General features: G+C 40.0%; 1 protein-coding gene across 2 annotated transcripts in view; it reads right to left on the bottom strand.

Annotated features, from left to right (window-relative positions):
• LOC112261450 (guanylate cyclase soluble subunit beta-1) overlaps window positions 1-18,326 on the bottom strand; it is a 55,335-nt gene extending 37,009 nt beyond the window's left edge. The window contains exons 1-9 of one of the 2 annotated variants that reach the window (XM_024436774.2): window positions 18,130-18,326; window positions 17,731-17,804; window positions 15,992-16,017; window positions 15,632-15,750; window positions 14,992-15,189; window positions 13,103-13,333; window positions 12,752-12,868; window positions 12,425-12,558; window positions 9,006-9,203 (exon numbers count right to left, since the gene is read on the bottom strand). In XM_024436774.2, the coding sequence (XP_024292542.1) occupies window positions 9,006-9,203; window positions 12,425-12,558; window positions 12,752-12,868; window positions 13,103-13,333; window positions 14,992-15,189; window positions 15,632-15,750; window positions 15,992-16,017; window positions 17,731-17,804; window positions 18,130-18,132 (1,100 nt within the window). In that variant the 5' untranslated portion in view covers window positions 18,133-18,326. Of the gene's footprint in view, window positions 1-9,005; window positions 9,204-12,424; window positions 12,559-12,751; window positions 12,869-13,102; window positions 13,334-14,991; window positions 15,190-15,631; window positions 15,751-15,916; window positions 16,018-17,730; window positions 17,805-18,129 lie in introns of both variants that reach the window. The other variant, XM_024436773.2, reaches the window with a different exon arrangement.
• Window positions 18,327-19,423: the final 1,097 nt, after the last annotated feature.

Raw genomic sequence — 19,423 nt, 5'->3', positions numbered from 1 at the left:
CTCAAAATCTCACGATACATGGCCGCATTCATTCTTTCCTTTACACGGATCAGTCGTCCTGGTCCCTTTGCAGAAAAACAGCCCCAAAGCATGATGTTTCCATCCCCAAGGTTCACAGTAGGTATAGTGTTCTTTGGATGCAACTCAGCATTCTTTGTCCTCCAAACACGACGAGTTGAGTTTTTACCAAAACGTTATATTTTAGTTTGATCTGGCCATATGACATTCTTCCAATCTTCTTCTGGATCATCCAAATGCTCTCTAGCAAACTTCAGACGGGCCTTCAGACTGGCTTACGCAGGGGGACATGTCTGGCACTGCAGGATTTGAGTCCTTGGCGGCCTACTGATGGTAGGCTTTGTTACTTTGGTCCCAGCTCTCTGCAGGTCATTCACTAGGTCTCCCGTGTGGTTCTGGGATTTTTGCTCACCGTTCTTGTGATCATTTTGACCCCACGGGGTGAGATCTTGCGTGGAGCCTCTAATCGAGGGAGATTATCAGTGGTCTTGTATGTCTTCCATTTCCTAATAATTGCTCCCACAGTTGATTTCTTCAAAACAAGCTGCTTACCTATTGCAGATTCAGCCTTCCCAGCCTGGTGTAGGTCTACAATTTTGTTTCTGGTGTCCTTTGACAGCTCTTTGGTCTTGGCCATAGTGGAGTTTGGAGTGTGACTGTTTGAGGTTGTGGACAGGTGTCTTTTATACTGATAACAAGTTCAAATAGGTGCCATTAATACAGGTAACGAGTGGAGGACAGAGGAGCCTCTTAAAGAAGAAGTTACAGGTCTGTGAGAGCCAGAAATCTTGCTTGTTTGTAGGTGACCAAATACTTATTTTCCACCATAATTTGCAAATAAATTAATAAAAAATCCTACAATGTGATTTTCTGGATTCTTTTTTCTCATTTTGTCTGTCATAGTTGAAGTGTACCTATGATGAAAATTACAGGCCTCTCTCATCTTTTTAAGTGGGAGAACTTGCACAATTGGTGGCTGATACTTTTTTGCCCCACTATAGTGGCGGAGAGTCCCTGTAATCCTAGATTCAGATCATTCAGGCGCAAAAAAACATCACCCAGATAGGCCAGTCGTGTGTTAAACTTGTAATTATGCAAGCGGTCAGACAAATGAAAATTATGGTCAGTAAAGAACTTTAAGCTGGTCTCTCAATTTAAAAAACAACGTGTCAATTCTTTGCCCCTTGATAACCAACGCACTCCTGTATGTTGTAAAAGCGTTACATGGTCGCTGCCCATATCATTGCATAATGTAGAAAATACACGAGAGTTCAGGGGCCTTTAACAAAGTGAACCACTTTCACTAGTGTCCAAAATGTCTTTCAAGCTGTCAGGCATTCCCTTGGCAGCAAGAGCCTCTCGGTGGATGCTGCAGTACCCAAGTGGCGTCGGGAGCAACTGCTTGCATGTGCTTTACCACTCCACTATGTCTCCCTGTCATGGCTTTTGTGCAATCAGTACAAATACCAACACATCTTGACCACAAGTCCCATTTGATGTCACAAAGCTGTCCAGTACTTTAAAAAGATCCTCTCCTGTTGTCCTGGTTTGCAGAAGAGGATGTCTTAATAGACTCCCCCTTAATTGACTCCCCCATAAACGTAACAGACATATACCAGGAGCTGTGCCCCATCTGTTGACACATCCAGCTGTAATGCATAGAATTCACTGGCTTGTATGCGAGGCAGTAATTGTTTCAAAACCTGCGTCGTGAAAGTGTTGTTTGATGAAGGCATTGTGTCTGTATCATTTTTTTTTTGCCTTTTCCCCCAGCATTATCCCAGCCATAGCAGGAAGAATTAAGTCCTCCACAATAGTATGGCGCTTGCCTGTCCTTACCACTTGGTAGCCACCCAAAAATACGCTTCTAGCCCCTTATCTGTTGCGTTTATACAGGTCTTACTACTCTTAAGTCATCTTAATTCTCGCTTGTTTCTAAATAAATGTATGAGCAAGAGTGAAGGTTTCATCAAGTTGTGAGATAGAACTTTTGCACATACAGTGGTTCTTGCTTTAAAAGTTGCGTCATACTGCCGCAGAATTCTATGGCACGTTATTTAATTGTCAGCCATTGTTAACATTAATGCTAGTTAGTGCTAGTTTGACCACCAGAGTGCATCTTTGAGAAGCATTTGGTAGCCTTCAATATTGGCTGTACAAGAGAACTTAAAATGTTTTTTTTGTAAGAACATAGTATATGGGATTGATTTTAAGAAATTGAGCTTAATTTGATTAATATTATGATGTTTCTATTCCAAGAAAAATGAAACCCTCAGGATGGAACAGAAAATATGTATGTGACGGTCGGTAGTAGGCTACAGTACTAAGAGCATAACATTTCCACACCCTTGTTGTAGTCTAACCAATACCCCAAAGGAGATTCAGTGAAATAAATTACATTTAGAGGATTTGAGGATTCTAAATATAATATCTAAGGGGGATTTTTCATTAGGGCAAAACAAGCATTTCGCTACACTCGCATTAACATCTGCTAACCATGTGTATGTGACAAATAAAATTTTATTTGATTTGATCTTTGAGAATATGTAAGTTTTTTTAAATATATAATAATAATAACAACAACATGCCACCCTATGGGACTCCCAATCACAGTTGGATGTGATACAGCCTGGATTCAAACCAGAGACTGTAGTGATGCCTCTTGCACTGCTATGCAGTGCCCTAGACCACTATGCCACTCGAGAGCCATGATCAATATGACCAATATATAGTCCTGCTAATAGCCCATCCTAGAAACGTTTGCAGAATTCACAGCCTGCAAAAAACAGGGTTAATAATAATACTTCTTCCCCTTTCCACTTGTTAAAGGTTCCAATAGATATTTTTAATCAATTAGCATATTTGAGTTCACCATATTTGTTCTATCTTTCTGGTGGACTAAAACTGAAATTGCAAACAACTTTCTATGGCTTGTTCAAAAATATATTTTGAGATTTCATTTTCAAATAACCTAAAGTGAGCGAGGAAAAAGCCCATTCTTGAGGTGAGACATTGTTACTAATTTGTAAATAAAGCCTGTTTGTTATTTAGAATTATTACTATTTTTAGAGGGAGAGAAACCAAAAGCCTACCGTCGCCTCATGGGTCTCCCTGTTGCGTCCGACACAGGTTTTCAACCAGCATCTGTAGCAATGCAGTTTGCACTGCAATGCAGTGTCTTAGACTCGGGCACTGTACAACGTGACCGGTCAGGAGTAGGCTACAGTACTACAGTAAGAGCAAAATAATCTTAACATTTCCACACCCTAATTGTAGTCTAAGTTAATCTTAGAATTAAAACCTTAGTGTAATAACAGTTTTAGTAAGTAACACTGATGAGTGGTAACAAAGTGTTTTTCCGGGTGTGCGCGTGCAGGACAGAGGAATATCAAATTCCAAATATCAAATCAAACCAAATTTGGTTCGACTGCACTTCCTAAGGCTTCCACTAGATGTCAACAGTCTTTAGAACCTTGTTTCAGGCTTCTACTGTGAAGGGGGAGCGAATAAGAGCTGTTTGACTAAGGGGTCTGGCAGAATGCCATGAGCTAAATCAAGCGTGCGGACGTGAGAGCGTGCTGCGTTCCCTTTAATTTCTAAAGACAGAGGAATTGTCCGGTTGGAGTATTATTGAAAATTTATGATAAAACTGGGATTCCTGGGAGTGCATTCCGATGAAGATCATCAAAGGTAAAATAATATTTATAATGCTATTTCTGACTTCTGTTGACTCCACAACATGGCTGGTATCTGTATGGTTGTTTTGGTGGCTGAGTGCTGTACTCAAGATTATTCCATGGTGTGCTTTCGCTGAAAGCTTTTTTGAAATCTGACACAGCGGTTGCATTAATGAGAAGTATATCTTTAATCCATGCATAACACTTGTATTTTCATCAACATTTATGATGAGTATTTCTGTAAATTGATGTGGCTCTCTGCAAAATCACTGGATGTTTTGGAAGCAAAACATTACTGAACATAACGCGCCAATGTAAACTGAGATTTTTGGATATAAATATGAACTTTATCAAACAAAACATACATGTATTGTGTAACATGAAGTCCTATGAGTGTCATCTGATGAAGATCATCAAAGGTTAGTGATTCATTTTAGCTCTATTTGTGCTTTTTGTGACTCCTCTCTTTGGCTGGAAAAATGGCTGTTTTTATTGTGGTTTCGTGGTGACCTAACATAATCGTTTGTGGTGCTTTCGCTGAAAAGCATATTTGAAATCGGACACTGTGGTGGGATTAACAACAAGACTACCTTTAAAACGGTATTAGATACATGTATGTTTGAGGAATTTTAATTATGGAATTTCTGTTGTTTTGAATTTGGCGCCCTCGCTTCATACTCGTTGCCAAACCCACTGGCTCCAGGTCATCTACAAGTCTCTGCTAGGTAAATCCCCGCCTTAACTCAGCTCACTTGTCACAATAGCAGCACGTGCTCCAGCAGGTATATCTCACTGGTCACCCCCAAAGCCAATTCTTCATTTGGCCGCCTCTCCTTCCAGTTCGCTGCTGGCAATAACTGGAACGAACTGCAAAAATCACTAAGACTCTTACCTCCCCCACAAGCTTTAAGCACCAGCTGTCAGAGCAGCTCACAGATCACTGCACCTGTACATAGCTCATCTATAAATAGCCCATCCAATCTACCTCATCCCCATACTGTATTTATTTATTTATCTTGCTCCTTTGCACCCCAGTATCTCAACTTGGGGAGGCAGGGTAGCCTAGTGGTTAGAGCGGTGGACTAGTAACTGCAAGGTTGCAAGTTCAAACCCCTGAGCTGACAAGGTACAAATCTGTTGTTCTGCCCCTGAACAGGCAGTTAACCCACTGAGATTGGATCATGCTTGGTGGCCACGGACCTTGGATCTGTCTGAAAATATGATATACCGACCATATCGTAAAATTATATTTGAAGAACATATCCTGAGGAAAATAAATATCCTCCATAAATCATGTTTGCTACGCATTGCAGTTAGTGCTCTGCCTGTCTGCCTCTTGGTCTGGCTTGAACTCTTGCCATAGCAAACTTGCAACATTGTTTCAACTGGCCTCTCACGGTTTCCCACACCAATGAGCTCAGAATAGACAATGCTGGATTTTGCGCACGGTAGGTGTGTTCAGGTAGCCTATTTTATGACGTTCCTCTGGAGATATGGCATCAGCAATATGTTGCTATAGCACACCGAGTTGCAATGGTTACTTAGGCCTATCGGGAAGGAGAGTGTTAGAAAGATTTTTCAAATACAGTGGGGAACTATTGTCATTCGAAATGGATGTAACACTCTGTTGTGTGAGGTCCTGACAACAATAAAATGCTAGCAGACATTCCCAAATGGGAACTTTTTTTATAGGCCTATATTAGTGCACGTCAGCCCAGGTACTTCTATGCGTGCTCAAGCAAAATAAACATTAACAAAGGGACAAACAATTCACACAATGAAACAATGAATGCGCATGAACGAGCAGGAGCAGAAAGCGCATTCTGGAGAGAGAAGCTCCTATAGTGCGTCTTCGTCACACACCCCTTCGCTTGTGTTTGACATTTTAAATTAGGGATGTTATTTATGAAAATACTAAGTTCTTGTGTACACCATAAGTCAATTATTTTAGATATATGTTAACGTTCACTGCCTGCCAGACAAGTCAAAACAATTCTACTGGCTTGCACATCAATAATGAATTTCTTTCGGATCCATTTGAGTCCGATAGACATTATCCAATTTGGATTCGATTCTCCCTCCATTCTGACATATTGGGTCGAATCTGGTCCACCTCGGATATGTATTGATTTATTATTATTTTTATTATGACCGGGTTCTGTCGTTGTCAGATTAGAATTATGGATTTAATTTCAAGATCCGAGAAGACCTAATTTGGCAATAACATTTTGAATAGGGTACATTTTTTTAACCTAAATGCTTAATAAAATTGGACTTCGGATTTTACATACAGTATCAGTCAAACGTTTGAACACCTACTCATTAAACATTTTTTATTTACATTGTACAATAATAGTGAGGACAAACTATGAAATAAAACATATGCAATCATGTTGTAACCAAAAAAGTGTTAACAAATCAAGATATTTTAGGTTCTTCAAAGTAGCCACCCTTTGCCTTTGACAGCTTTGCACACACTTGGCATTCTCTCAACCAACTTCACCTGGAATGCTTTCCCAACAGTCTTGGAGTTCACACATGCTGAGCACTTGTTGGCTGCTTTTCCTTCACTCTTTGGTCCAACTCATCCCAAAACCATCTCAATTAGGTTGAGGTCGGGTGATTGTGGAGGCCAGGTTCTGATGCAGCATTCCATCACTCTCCTTATTTTTTTTAACCAGGTATGCAAGTTGAGAACAAGTTCTCATTTACAATTGCGACCTGGCCAAGATAAAGCAAAGCAGTTCGACACATACAACGACACAAAGTTACACATGGAGTAAAACTGTCACGCCCTGACCTGAGTATTCTTTGTTCTCTTTATATATTTTGGTTAGGTCAGGGTGTGACATGGGTGATGTATGTGTTTTGTACTGTCTAGGGGTTTTGAAGGTGTATGGGATTGTTTACCATCTAGGTGTTATGTAGGGCTATGGTTGCCTGGATTGGTTCTCAATTAGAGGCAGCTGTTTATCTCTGATTGGGAACCATATTTAGGCAGCCATCTTCTTTGGGTATTTCGTGAGTTATTATCTATGTCTATGTCTAGTTGCCTGTGTCTGCACATTTTTTATATGTGTTATATCGCGTTTTGTAAGTTTGTTTCAGTGTTCTTTCTTCAAACAAACATACAGTCAATAATACAGTAGAAACAAGTCTATATACGATGTGAGCAAATGAGGTGAGATAAGGGAGGTAAAGGCAAAAAAGGCCATGGTGGCAAAGTAAATGCAATATAGCAAGTAAAACACTGGAATGGTATATTTGCAGTGGAAGAATGTGCAAAGTAGAAATAAAAATAATGGGGTGCAAAGGAGCAAAATAAATAAATAAATACAGTAGGGAAAGAGGTTTGGGCTAAATTATAGGTGGGCTATGTACAGGTACAGTAATCTGTGAGCTGCTCTGACAGCTGGTGCTTAAAGCTAGTGAGGGAGATAAGTGTTTCCAGTTTCAGAGATTTTTGTAGTTTGTTCCAGTCATTGGCAGCAGAGAACTGGAAGGAGAGGCGGCCAAAGAAAGAATTGGTTTTGGGGGTGACCAGAGAGATATACCTGCTGGAGCGCGTGCTACAGGTGGGAGATGCTATGGTGACCAGCGAGCTGAGATAAGGGGGGACTTTACCTAGCAGGGTCTTGTAGATGACAAGACTTCTTGGTCAAATAGCCCTTACACAGCCTGGAGGTGTGTTTTGGGTCATTGTCCTATTGAAAAACAAATGATAGTGGGACTAAGTGCAAACCAGATGGGATGGCATATCCCTGCAGAATCCTGTGGTAGCCATGATGGTTAAGTGTACCTTGAATTCTAAATAAATCTGACAGTGTCACCAGCAAAGCACCCCCACCTCCATGCTTTACGGTGGGAAAAACGCATGCGGAGATCATCCGTTCACCTACTCTGTGTCTCAAAAAGACAGTGGTTGGAACCAAAAATCTCAAATTTGGACTCCGATCAAAGGACAGATTTCCACCAGTCTAATGTCCATTGTTTCTTGGCCCAAGCAAATCACTTATTATTATTAGTGGTGTCCTTTAGTACTGGTTTCTTTGCAGCAATTTGACCATTAAGGCCTGATTCATGCAGTCTTCTCTGAACAGTTGATGTTGAGATGTTACTTGAATGCTGAAGCATTTATTCGGGCTGCAATCTGAGGCGCAGATAACTCTAATGAACGTATCCTCCCCAGCAGAGGTAACTCTGGGTCTTCCTTTCCTGTGGTGGTCCTCTTGAGAGCCAGTTTCATCATAGCGCTTGATGGTTTTTACGACTGCACTTAAAGAAACTTTCAAAGTTCTTGACATTTTCCGGATTGACTGACCTTCATGTCTTAAAGTAGTGATGGACTGTCATTTCACTTTGCTTATTTGAGCTGTTCTTGCCTTCTAATATGGACTTGGTCTTACCAAATAGGGCTATCTTCTGTATACCACCCCTACCCTGTCACAACACAAGTGATTGTCTAAAACTCATTAAGAAGGAAAGAAATTCCACAAATGAACTTTTAACAAGGCACACCTGTTAATTGAAATGCATTCTGGGTGATGACCTCATGAAGCTGGTTGAGAGAATTCCAAGAGTGTGCAAAGCTGTCATCAAGGCAAAGGGTGGCTACTTTGAAGAATCTTAAACACTTTTTGGTAACTACATGATTCCATACTGTGTTATTTCATAGTTTTGATGTCTTCACTATTATTCAACAATGTAGAAAATAGTGAAAATAAAGAAAAACCCTTGAATGAGTGGGCGTCCTAACTTTTGACTGGTATTTTATATGAGTTGTACCTCACACATTCATAGGCATATTGCAATAAAATAGAAAGACTGAGTTATTGACATTACATGAGGTATAATGTAGTGTAGTATATTTTATAAAAATATGTGGGTCAAGGATCAAGGGAAGCCACCCCTTTTCTGATTTTCAATGGAAGAGCGGTACATGTTCCTTCTGAGGCAATCCGCACTACTGAGCAGATTGGCGCTGCTGCGCTCAAAGTTCAAACAATTTGTGGTTAAATAGGTTTCACATTCACAAAAGGCATTTTGTCAATTTTAAATAAATGTGTAAGTTATCATTTTTGACAGTACAGTAGGAAGTTAGAGGGAGATAGACACAGAGAAAAGTGGCCACAACAGAGCTCAGGGAGGGGGGGGGGTCAGAGTCAGGAGTTTAGAAAGCTACACCAAAGACTCCAACACTGCTGAAATTATATTTGGAGTGGACCATCCCTTTACATTAAAACAAAAATGTAAATAGGTGAAGGACGTCTATCAAACAGTGAGGGCGATGGGTTGGGAGTCTCTACGAACCTGTCCGTCTTCTTCTTCTCATCCTCCAGGGCCCGAAGGGTGTGCTGCAGACGGTCAGTCAGGATCTCCAGTTCCTGAGTCAACTTGTACTCCTCACGGAACTGTTCTCCCAGCAGCACCAGGTCACGTGTGGCATCGTGCAGCGGGATGTCACTCAGGTAAAGGCCTCTCCGCGTCAGGTCATCCAGATTCATCACACTGAACACAGTGTTGGTGACGCATCAGAGACTGAACAGTGGTTGAACACAACTCAACAGGGGCTGTGTTCAGTAGGGACAACATATTGCATTATGATTAGCATGTATGCCCCTCTTATAAAAACTAATAATGATCATCTTATAATGATTGCGTCACAACCTGATCTGTTTCACCTGTCTTTGTGCTCGTCTCCACCCCCTCCAGGTGTCGCCCATCCTCCCCATTATCCCCAGTGTATTTATACCTGTGTTCTCTGTTCGTCTGTTGCCAGTCTGTCTTGTCAAGCCTGCCAGCGTTTTTCCCGTTTTTTTCCTCTAGTTTTGTCCATTCTGCCTGCCCTGACCATGAGACTGCCTGCCGTTCTGTACCTTTCGTACTGCTCTGGATTACTGACCTCTGCCTGCCCTTGACCGGTTGTTTGCCTGCCTCATTTTTTTGTAATAAACTTTTGTTACCCAGATGCAGACAGTTCAAAGTCTTCTCCGGAGTTGTGATAGATTGACTAAATAAGTAATTTGGGTCCGTTGAAAATGTTATACATAAAGACATAAAGACATCATAAAGGCTTGTCCTTATGAATGCAGGAGGGTTATGCTTTTGGTTGGCATGGGACAATATTTTCATGTTGCACACCTTTTAGTTTTCTTATTAAATGCTTTCAATGTTTTACATGAATTCATACAATTTATAGTTGGTTTGAGGTTTTTATGTCACTAAAATGTGGAACTATTGCAATGTGAACATATTGTCCCATATACATGATGTCATTTTATTGACGGTACCTAACTAGCCCCAAAAAGAGATCCAACATCTAACAAACTTTACCATGGTCAGTGTGCATTCCAAGAGAAAATGTACAAACCAATACCCACATGTTTGTGGGCATAACTTAAAATCAAACCCAACTCTCTGACATTTTATTTTTGGAAAATACTGACTTTATGACTCAAGTTATCCTAATTACACTTTTTAGTCACTTCTGGGACTAGAAATGGTGTACATGACTACTACCAACAAGCCGTTTACAACCAGAAAATGTGTTAACTAAATACAGTAACGGACAGTTTGAGACATAAGCCTGGTTATAAGACAACATATAAATGGATGATTTAAGTAAAGTGTTACCAAAGATTGTCCCTTTAAACAATCTGTAGCTGCTACATCCAACGAATGACTATATACAGTTGAAATCAGACGTTTACATACACTTAGGTTGGAGTCCTTTTCAACCACTCTACACATTTCTTGTTAACAAACTATAGTTTTGGCGAGTCGGTTAGAACATATACTTTGTGCATGACAAGTAATTTTTCCAACAATTGTTTACAGACAGATTATTTCACTTATAAATCGCTGTATCACAATTCCAGTGGGTCAGAAGTTATACACTAATTATACACTAGTTATACACTAATATACATTAAGTTGACTGTGCCTTTAAACAGCTTGGAAAATTCCAGAAAATATGTCATGGCTTTAGAAGCTTATGTTAGGCTAATTTACATAATTTGAGTCAATTGGAGGTGTACCTGTGGATGTATTTCAAGGCCTACCTTCAAACTCAGTGCCTTTTGCTTGACATCATGGGAAAATCTAAATAAATCAGCCAAGACCTCAGAACAAAAATTGTAGACTTCCACAAGTTTGGTTCATCCTTGGGAGCAATTTCCAAATGCCTGAATGTACCCCGTTCATCTGTACAAACAATAGTACGCAAGTATAAACATCATGGGACCACCCAGCCGTCATGCCACTCAGGGAGGAGACACGATCTGCCTCCTAGAGATGAACGTACTTTGGTGAGAAAGGTGCAAATCAATCCCAGAACAACAGCAAAGGACCTTATGAAGATGCTGGAGGAAGCAGGTACAAAATATCCACAATAAAACGAGTCCTATAACCTGAAAGGCCACTCAGCAAGGAAGAAGCCACTGCTCCAAAACCGCCATAAAAAAGCCAGACTACGGCTTGCAACTGGACATGGGGACAAAGATCGTACTTTTCAGTCCTCTGGTCTGATGAAAAGAAATAGAACTGTTTGGCCATAATGACCATCGTTATGTTTGGAGGAAAAAGGGGGGGCTTGCAAGCCGATGAACACCATCCCAACAGTGAAGCACGGGGGTGGTAGCATCATGTTGTGTGGCTGCTTTGCTGCAGGAGGGACTGGTGCACTTCACAAAATAGATGCCATCATGAGAAGGGAAAATGATGTAAATATATTGAAGCAACATCAAGACATCAGTCAGGAAGTTAAAGCTTGGTCGCAAATGGGTCTTCCAAATGGACAATGACCCCAAGCATACTTGGGGCAAAATGACTTAAGGACAACAAAGTCAAGGTATTGGAGTGGCCATCACAAAGCCCTGACCTCAATCCTATACAAAATTTGCGGGCAGAACTGAAAAAATATGTGCGAGCAAATAGGCCTACAAACTCGACTCCGTTACACTAGCTCTGTCAGGAGGAATGGGCTAACTTGTGGCTAAGGTGTATGTAAACTTCCGTCTTCAACTGTATGTATGTATGTATGTATGTATGTATGTATGTATGTATGTATGTATGTATGTATGTATGTATGTATGTATGTATGTATGTATGTATGTATGTATGTATGTATGTATGCATGCATGTATACACTGATTCTTGAATATCACTTAAAATCCTAATGAGCTTAGTTCAACTGTGACACCCTGTCAGAACCCAAATAGAACCTTGTTTTACTCCAATGTTATTAAACATTTTAAATGTAAACAAACACTGTATAGTCTCAAAACATAGTTAAAACTATCATTTTTATATAATGGATGGTCAGTCATTGCAGCCATAGCTCTGTCTGAATCTGAGAGTAGTTACATTTTTAGATCCATCCCTCAGCTTTTTACCAAAGCAAAGGCGGGGTTAGACTTTTGTTTCCACTGTAGATTGGCCCCTTAAGACCAGACCATCTGCTGCACTACAGTAGCCGTGGTTTTGAATCCAATTTAGGTTTCACACACCAACCAAGAGACATCCATCCATCCAGCCCAGCCATCCACCCCAAGTCTAGGACTACATCCCAAATGGCACCCTATTCCTGACACAGTCCACTACTTTTGACCAGGGCACATGGAATCTTATTCCCTACATAGTGCACAACTTCTGACTAGAGCTTTATGTGCCCATTTGGAATGCAGCCTAGAACAGCACATTGTTTTTGTCTAACATCACAGCAGCAGAACCTGGGAGAACAGAGGAAGAGGATGTTCTCCGCCTCGGGCAGGTAGATCATCTGTCCCTTCAGCCTCAGGCAGCTGATCTCAGCACCAGTCAGCTCGTCCTCGTTCTCCGAAGTCTCCACGTTCAAGAGGCCCTCCTGGAAAGACATAATTTACACACACACACACACACACACACAGGCAGAGACACACACGCATGGACACACAAGCAGCCAGGACACAGAAAATATAAATGTAGTTTTCTATCTAGTTCCTCTATTTTTTTTGTGATGGAATTTTAACATTAAATTAAAATGCGAAAAGTTTCAGTAGTGAGTATTCTTGGCATACCTTGCTTCGCAGAACGAAGACAGTGTTGATGTGGGAGAGCATTCCTTGGAAGCTGAAGTCTATGTGTGGACGCACCAGAGAGAACACGGAGGGCAGGTTACAGATGCCTGGCTGGAGCTAAGGAATACAACAGCAAAACACTTAATAAGGGGGTCATACATACTTGTGCCAAGTATTACAATAGATTATAACCACATATTTGCATTACAACTGCAGGCTACCTGTGAAGCCCATATCTACAGTGCATTATAAACACACTCCTACTGAGTTATAATGCAGTCATAATGCAGCATAAGAGTAGTTATTTACACACATAAAATCTCAATGTCCTATAGCTAAATAGACATAAACCTGCGGCAGCACACGGAAGATAGCGTTGCCGCACTGAGTAAGCATCAGGTTCCTGTCGAACATGAGGTGAAAGGGAAAGGCCTTGCAGAAGGTGTAGGGGCTGATCCGGGTCTCCTGCGTGCCGTTCTCCTCGAAGCCGTCCAGATCCTCATAGAAGGCCTCCTCCTCCGAGTCCTTCTCCTCGATCAGGAACTTGATGTGGTCACACTCCTCACTCTTGTGCTGGATCACCTGGTGAAGGAAGAATGGATTGAATGAGTGCATGCTATACTTCCTGTGTTTATATCCTGCTTTACTTTATTGGGACACTCAAAATGTACGCCAGTCCACCCATTATGGCAAGAGATAATGTAAGGGATACCGGTGGGTGATTGGTAAACGCATAGACATCGAAATACTGTATGTCTTTATGTAAATATCTAAGGTGATCTGAGGTGTGATGGTTTTAAACACAGTGATGTTCTTGTGAGGGTTACTGCCTGGCCACAATAAGTCCTTTTTAGTCTATACACTGACGTCAATGGCTTGACGCACATGGTTTCCGTGGCAACAATGAATAACATTTCCAGACAATCTGGTGTCATATTTGCAGGGTCTGTCAATTCAGCTCCCCCATTTAATTTTACGCTGAGCTTGGGAGATAAAAAATACATATGGACACCTATCTCTGCGATATGATTAGGATTGAAAGTAGAGTTGGCTTTCTCTGAAAATGAGGAGGTAACCTATGTGCTCAGAGACAAGATTTTTGAAAGGACTACCAATGGTATATACTAATTCCACCTGGTGTTTGCTGCATGGACTACTATGCTATAAAGAAGGTACATAACTTAATCACATATTCCTAGCTTTAAAACTATCATGACACTTATATCAGTCTAATAATGGTTAGACACTTTAAAATACCGTATCTTACACTATAACTACTAGCTACTTGGTAGTTGTATTACGTCACCTTCTGAGTGTACTAACATTCTGCCCCTTTCATAGACATCTGACCCAAGTCAACAGAGACCCACCAACATCTCAGATCAAAAAACTGCCCACTGAGTGACCAACACTAGCAGTTGCTCAGACCCAAACAAGTCCTGAATGGAGAGGGGCATTTGAAAGTCGGCCACTGTCCCATTTTGGACGGAAGGTAAGAACCCCAAGCAGCACAGAATCCAAATAACTTCCAAGGCACACAAAAAACAGTGCCAGGTCTAGCAGTAGTTAGCATTGGCTTGCGAAACCACCTCTAACTTCCTTCCTACTGAATACAGAGACATATAAATGGTATCCACGAGTTCATCTGACTCTGGGGAAGTAGATAAGGGGCCTCATTGCCAAAATCCCGAACTATCCCTTTAATTTCTTAAGGATCTACGAGATTGGTGTCCCTATACCGGGACAGTTGTTGCTAACTAGAAAGACGTAAGTAACCGCAAACTTTCCAGGACATAGACATGTCTTATATGGCCAGAAAGCTTACATTCTTGTTAATATAACTGCACTACCCAATTTCCAGTAGCTATTAAAGTTAAAAAAATGCTATTGTTTGAGAAGAGTGCACAACAACAAACTTGTATCACAGCAACTGGTTTTATACATTCACCTCTGAAGGTAAATAATGTACTTACATTCAGTAATCTTATGCTGATTTGTCATCCTGAGGGTCCCAGAGATAAAAATGTAGCAGTTTTGTTTGATAAAATCCATTTTTTAATTCAAAAGTAGGAAATGGCTTCTACAGTTTGAACCCCTGCTGTCTCTACATTAATTTCACATTTCTACAAACTTCAAAGTGTTTCCTTTCAAATGGCATCAAGATGTCATTTTAGGCTTTTTTTTAAAGGGTCCAATCCTCTTAGGTAATAATAGTTATTATTTTATTTTAAACAGCACACCTTCATTTCTATTTCTGTGCCGTGGATCTGTTGGGCCACCGTCTTGATGATGCCGATCACAATGTCCTGGAGCCCCTCCCTCTCCGAGTAGTAGTGCAGGATCAGATTGTTGCCCTTCTCCGCGTCTGTGCAGCGGAAGGACGGAGCCCTCATCCCAGGGTAGATGGTACCTAGGTGGTCGTGGAGGGCATCCAGATTCTGTATGGGGGTTGCAAAAATGAATGAAATACTAGTTTCTCTCCATTAAGATTCCATTTAGACTGGTCCCATATCAGTTTGTGTTATATAGACAACTCCTGTGGTCATTGTCATACCAAACACCATAGGAGTTGGCTACACAGCATAAACTGATCTGGGAAGGCAGGCCTAAAGCAGGCCTTTAGAACAAGGTTGCATAACTCCAGTCCTCACTCCTTTATCTCTGTTTCAACCCAAAGTGAAGCCCTACATTTTGTATTTGTAAACAGAGGGTTCGGTCTTGGCAAATCAAACTGCCACTGTCCTATTTGAATTACATGGTCAACTCCCCCATATCCAAAGACGAGGGGGCGGTCACAGAATTGTTTCGGCACTGTACAATTGAAATATAGGTCATATTTAACTTACGTTGAAGCATTCATGACATGACTGGAGTGCTTACCTGCAAGAATTCACGGACATTGGAGCCTAAAACACGCAAGATGGTGTCATACCCTGATTCTTGACAAAACTCAAAAAACATCTTCCCAAACATCTGTAGGATACACCCTGCATCAATCTCTGCAAGATAAAAAAATACACCATCTCAGTCCCATTGGTAACACTTTAAAATAAGTTACCCTTTATAAAGGGTAGCATATTTTAAAGTGATGCCATACAATTATGTTAGGAATAAACTGGTTCAAGTAAAGCATCTTGCATTTCAAAACATGATTAAAAAACATACTGAGAACTTTGCTTGCAGCAGCAACAAGGTCATATGTTTTGGCATCTTCATATATGATTCTGACAAGGAACTGACCCTCTACATCGAGTTGTGCCTCCCTCCTGATAACAGGAAAGAAGAAAATGCAATTATTAGATATTATATTAACATGTGATTATTACCTATGTAATAAAGAGGCAGTTGACAAGAGCATACGACAACATATTCGCTTGTCCTCTATAGTATCCATTAAAACTAGCTTCATAACATTGTATGCCGTTGTTTATGCCTATGGCTGATGTTATAACATCTTAAATAGCTGTTATAAAAGCCTTACATGAATCATACATAAGGGTCCTTCAGTAAAGTGATAGCTACACTTATTTGGTCCAATCAAAAACAATCAGTATCAATTTACTTTATGGGGGTATACATAAGGCATTCATAACAATGTTATGAAAACAGTCATGACACCTTCATGAATGTTGCAGTAGCCTTAATCTACCTTTGAGCACTAACTGCATCGTAGGATTATCTATATTTAGAAGTTACAATGTGAAAATGTATTTGGCATGCTAATAAATAAGCCTGTTATATATCCTAATGAGGTCTATTTGACCTGATTACCGAGTTGATCTGAGAAAACAATACTGATTTGCTGTGCTGGCTAGCAACCACTTTCTCTGAGCATGTGATCTGCTGAACAAACATAAAAATGTAGTGAAAATAAGAATTACTTTTTCAATTGCTCTGAGATGCAAGATCTGAAAATAAAACCTAGCTTGAATATTTACGCATGTAATAATGTTGAATTACGTCAGCCAAGATAATGTTGAGAAATATTGCAGCACAATGTTTTTGGGCGATAAAAATTACCAGAATCCTCAAAACACGTTTTTCGGAGAGGCAGCTGTGCCTCTGTTCTTATAGGATAGAATGGGATGAAAGTCTGGGTCCTAGAACAGCAAAGACTGAGGAAGAAAAATAAACTTGGATCTTGCCAAATATTTGAGCACTTTGTTATCATAATGCAACAACCTCCCTTTATCACCACTATTAGAAAGCTAATGAAAATTAAATTATGAGTAAAAATATGGCTCGCCTTCCCATAATAGTGGTGTCATTTAATAATGAATTGATGAATTATATATATAGTTTTCTTTTATGTTTGCTGGTGATTTATGGTGATTTATGGTCACATGGTATAAGTTAGATAGGCCCACTATATCTGCTGGTCATGACATGGCCATTCGTTATACACTCTGTCTAGCAATAGGGGGAGTTTATTGATTTCAAAACTATAATATGGTTAATTGACATATTTTTGCATTATTATCCATGTCATATTGGTAGGTTACATAAAGTTGTGGTCAAGACAATGTAGTAAACACAATTAAAGTGTAATAACTTAAATTAAAATGTAAAGTAACAATGTAAAGTAAGCAATTGTTATTACATGGTAATTACTTAAGCAGTAGTGTAATTTGTATTTATTAAGTAACATTAAGGCAGTTATATACAATTTCAAATCGTACATTTCATAAAACTTTTCACAACACATTGTCTGCCCTCAAGCCACTAAGCTACTCTCCTACCACATATCTACAATACAAAATCTATGCGTCCATGTGTGTAAAGTGTGTTACTACAACACAGTTATAGGAGCAATTAAATGTGTTACTAACATATCTATCTACTGAACATACCTGCTGATTCCTTGTTTTGCATTTTGCAACATGGCCACATTTAGTTTTTATTTTCACTTTCTGCTTTGAAATTATGGTATGCAAATGCCCTGTGTCAATCACAAATACAAAACAAATCTTTGAACTCACTTGATGTCTTCCCACACGTCTTCGCCATAATTGCGTAATACAAGTAGTTCCAAGGCGTGATTGACAAAACCATACTAAAAACGGATATAAAACAGAAATAGAGAAACATAAATCAGAAAATACAAGTATGTCAAAAATGTAGAGTGATGATAGTGTTGATTCCACTGTAAATTGGAATGACTTGTTCAACAGCAAATAATGTTTTCATTGATGCAACATGAATATTAGAACGATAAAATCGCACTCGCATCACGAATTTCAGTGTTAATTTACAGTGAACAGATATTGTAGCCATAGGCTGATAGCTCGTTCTCATACGGGAAAACGCACCACTACACATCAAAATAACCATGGCAATCAAATGTCGCCGTGAAATCTAATATGTTGATGTTTACATACCATTTTTACGACCAGTTCTTCACGATTCCTTATCAATGTAAACTGTTATGTCTAAATCAACACGGCACCTTCACAGTTTGCAGATGTTACGTTGCGGCTCCATTCTTGAAAACATTCCTCATCAAATTGACATCGAATGTGTCCAATGGGAGCTCAAGGACAAAAATACTCACTCCGCAACTGACCACTGAGGAAGAAATGAGGGTTGCTCGCTGAAGACAGCGTTGTTTATGAAAACAGTGTAAAAGAAAGACTACACAACGAAACCAACCTATTTAAATGCCACAATCAAATGATATAAACAAATCCTAGGTAGAATAGATTATAAACTGGGTGGTTCGAGCCCTGAATGCTGATTGGCTGTATATCAGACCGTATACCACAGGTATGACAAAACATGTATTTTTACTGCTCTAATTACGCTGGTAACCAGTTTATAAGGCACCTCGGGGGTTTGCGATATATGGCCAATATACCACGCTAAAAGCTTTATCCAGGCACTCCGCGTTGCGTCGTGCCGGAACAGCCCTTAGCCGTGGTATATTGGCCATATACCACACCCCTGAGGTGCCTTATTGCTTAACTATATCATGGCATTGTTGAATACTCGTTTCTGATTGTCTGATTGTCTGATTCTGATTGATGTTTTTTATAGGGTGTGCATTATTTCCCTATAATGCACAGTATACTCGAGAATCACGTAATAAGGAATTCTCCTCAACCACACCCACTAAACACATTTTCTTTCTTATTGACCCCAATTGTAAAAGAGCCAACTCTTTTACAATGGTTAATAGTTATACAGAAATAACAAAACATGCCGAAAAGCTACTGTGTTGTTCAATGTACATGTAACCAGGTCAGAAATCCCGACCTACGGTTCACAATGTTCCCAAGTAGGGAAATAGAGCCTGCAAGAAGAGCTCTGTGGATTCAGGCTGTTCAAATCAAATTGTATTGGTCACATACACATGGTTAGCAGATGTTATTGCGAGTGTAGTGAAATGTTTATGCTTCTAGATCCGACAGTGCAGCAGTACCAAACAGGTAATATATAATAATTCCACAACAAAACCTAATATCTAACAAATTCCACAACAAAACCTAATATCTAACAAATTCCACAACAAAACCTAATACACACAATGTAGTAAAGGAATGGGATGAGAATATGTCAGTATAAAATATATGGATGAGCAGTGACAGAGCAGCTAAGATGCAATAGATAGTGAAGGATACAGTATATACATATGAGATGAGTAATGCGAGATATGTAAACATTAAAAAAGTGGCA

This window comes from Oncorhynchus tshawytscha, linkage group LG11 (genome assembly GCF_018296145.1).
Source record: "Oncorhynchus tshawytscha isolate Ot180627B linkage group LG11, Otsh_v2.0, whole genome shotgun sequence".
In the NCBI taxonomy this organism is placed as follows: domain Eukaryota; kingdom Metazoa; phylum Chordata; class Actinopteri; order Salmoniformes; family Salmonidae; genus Oncorhynchus; species Oncorhynchus tshawytscha.
The sequence above is the reverse complement of the archived record's forward strand: the minus strand, read 5'-3'. Positions and strand labels throughout refer to the sequence as shown.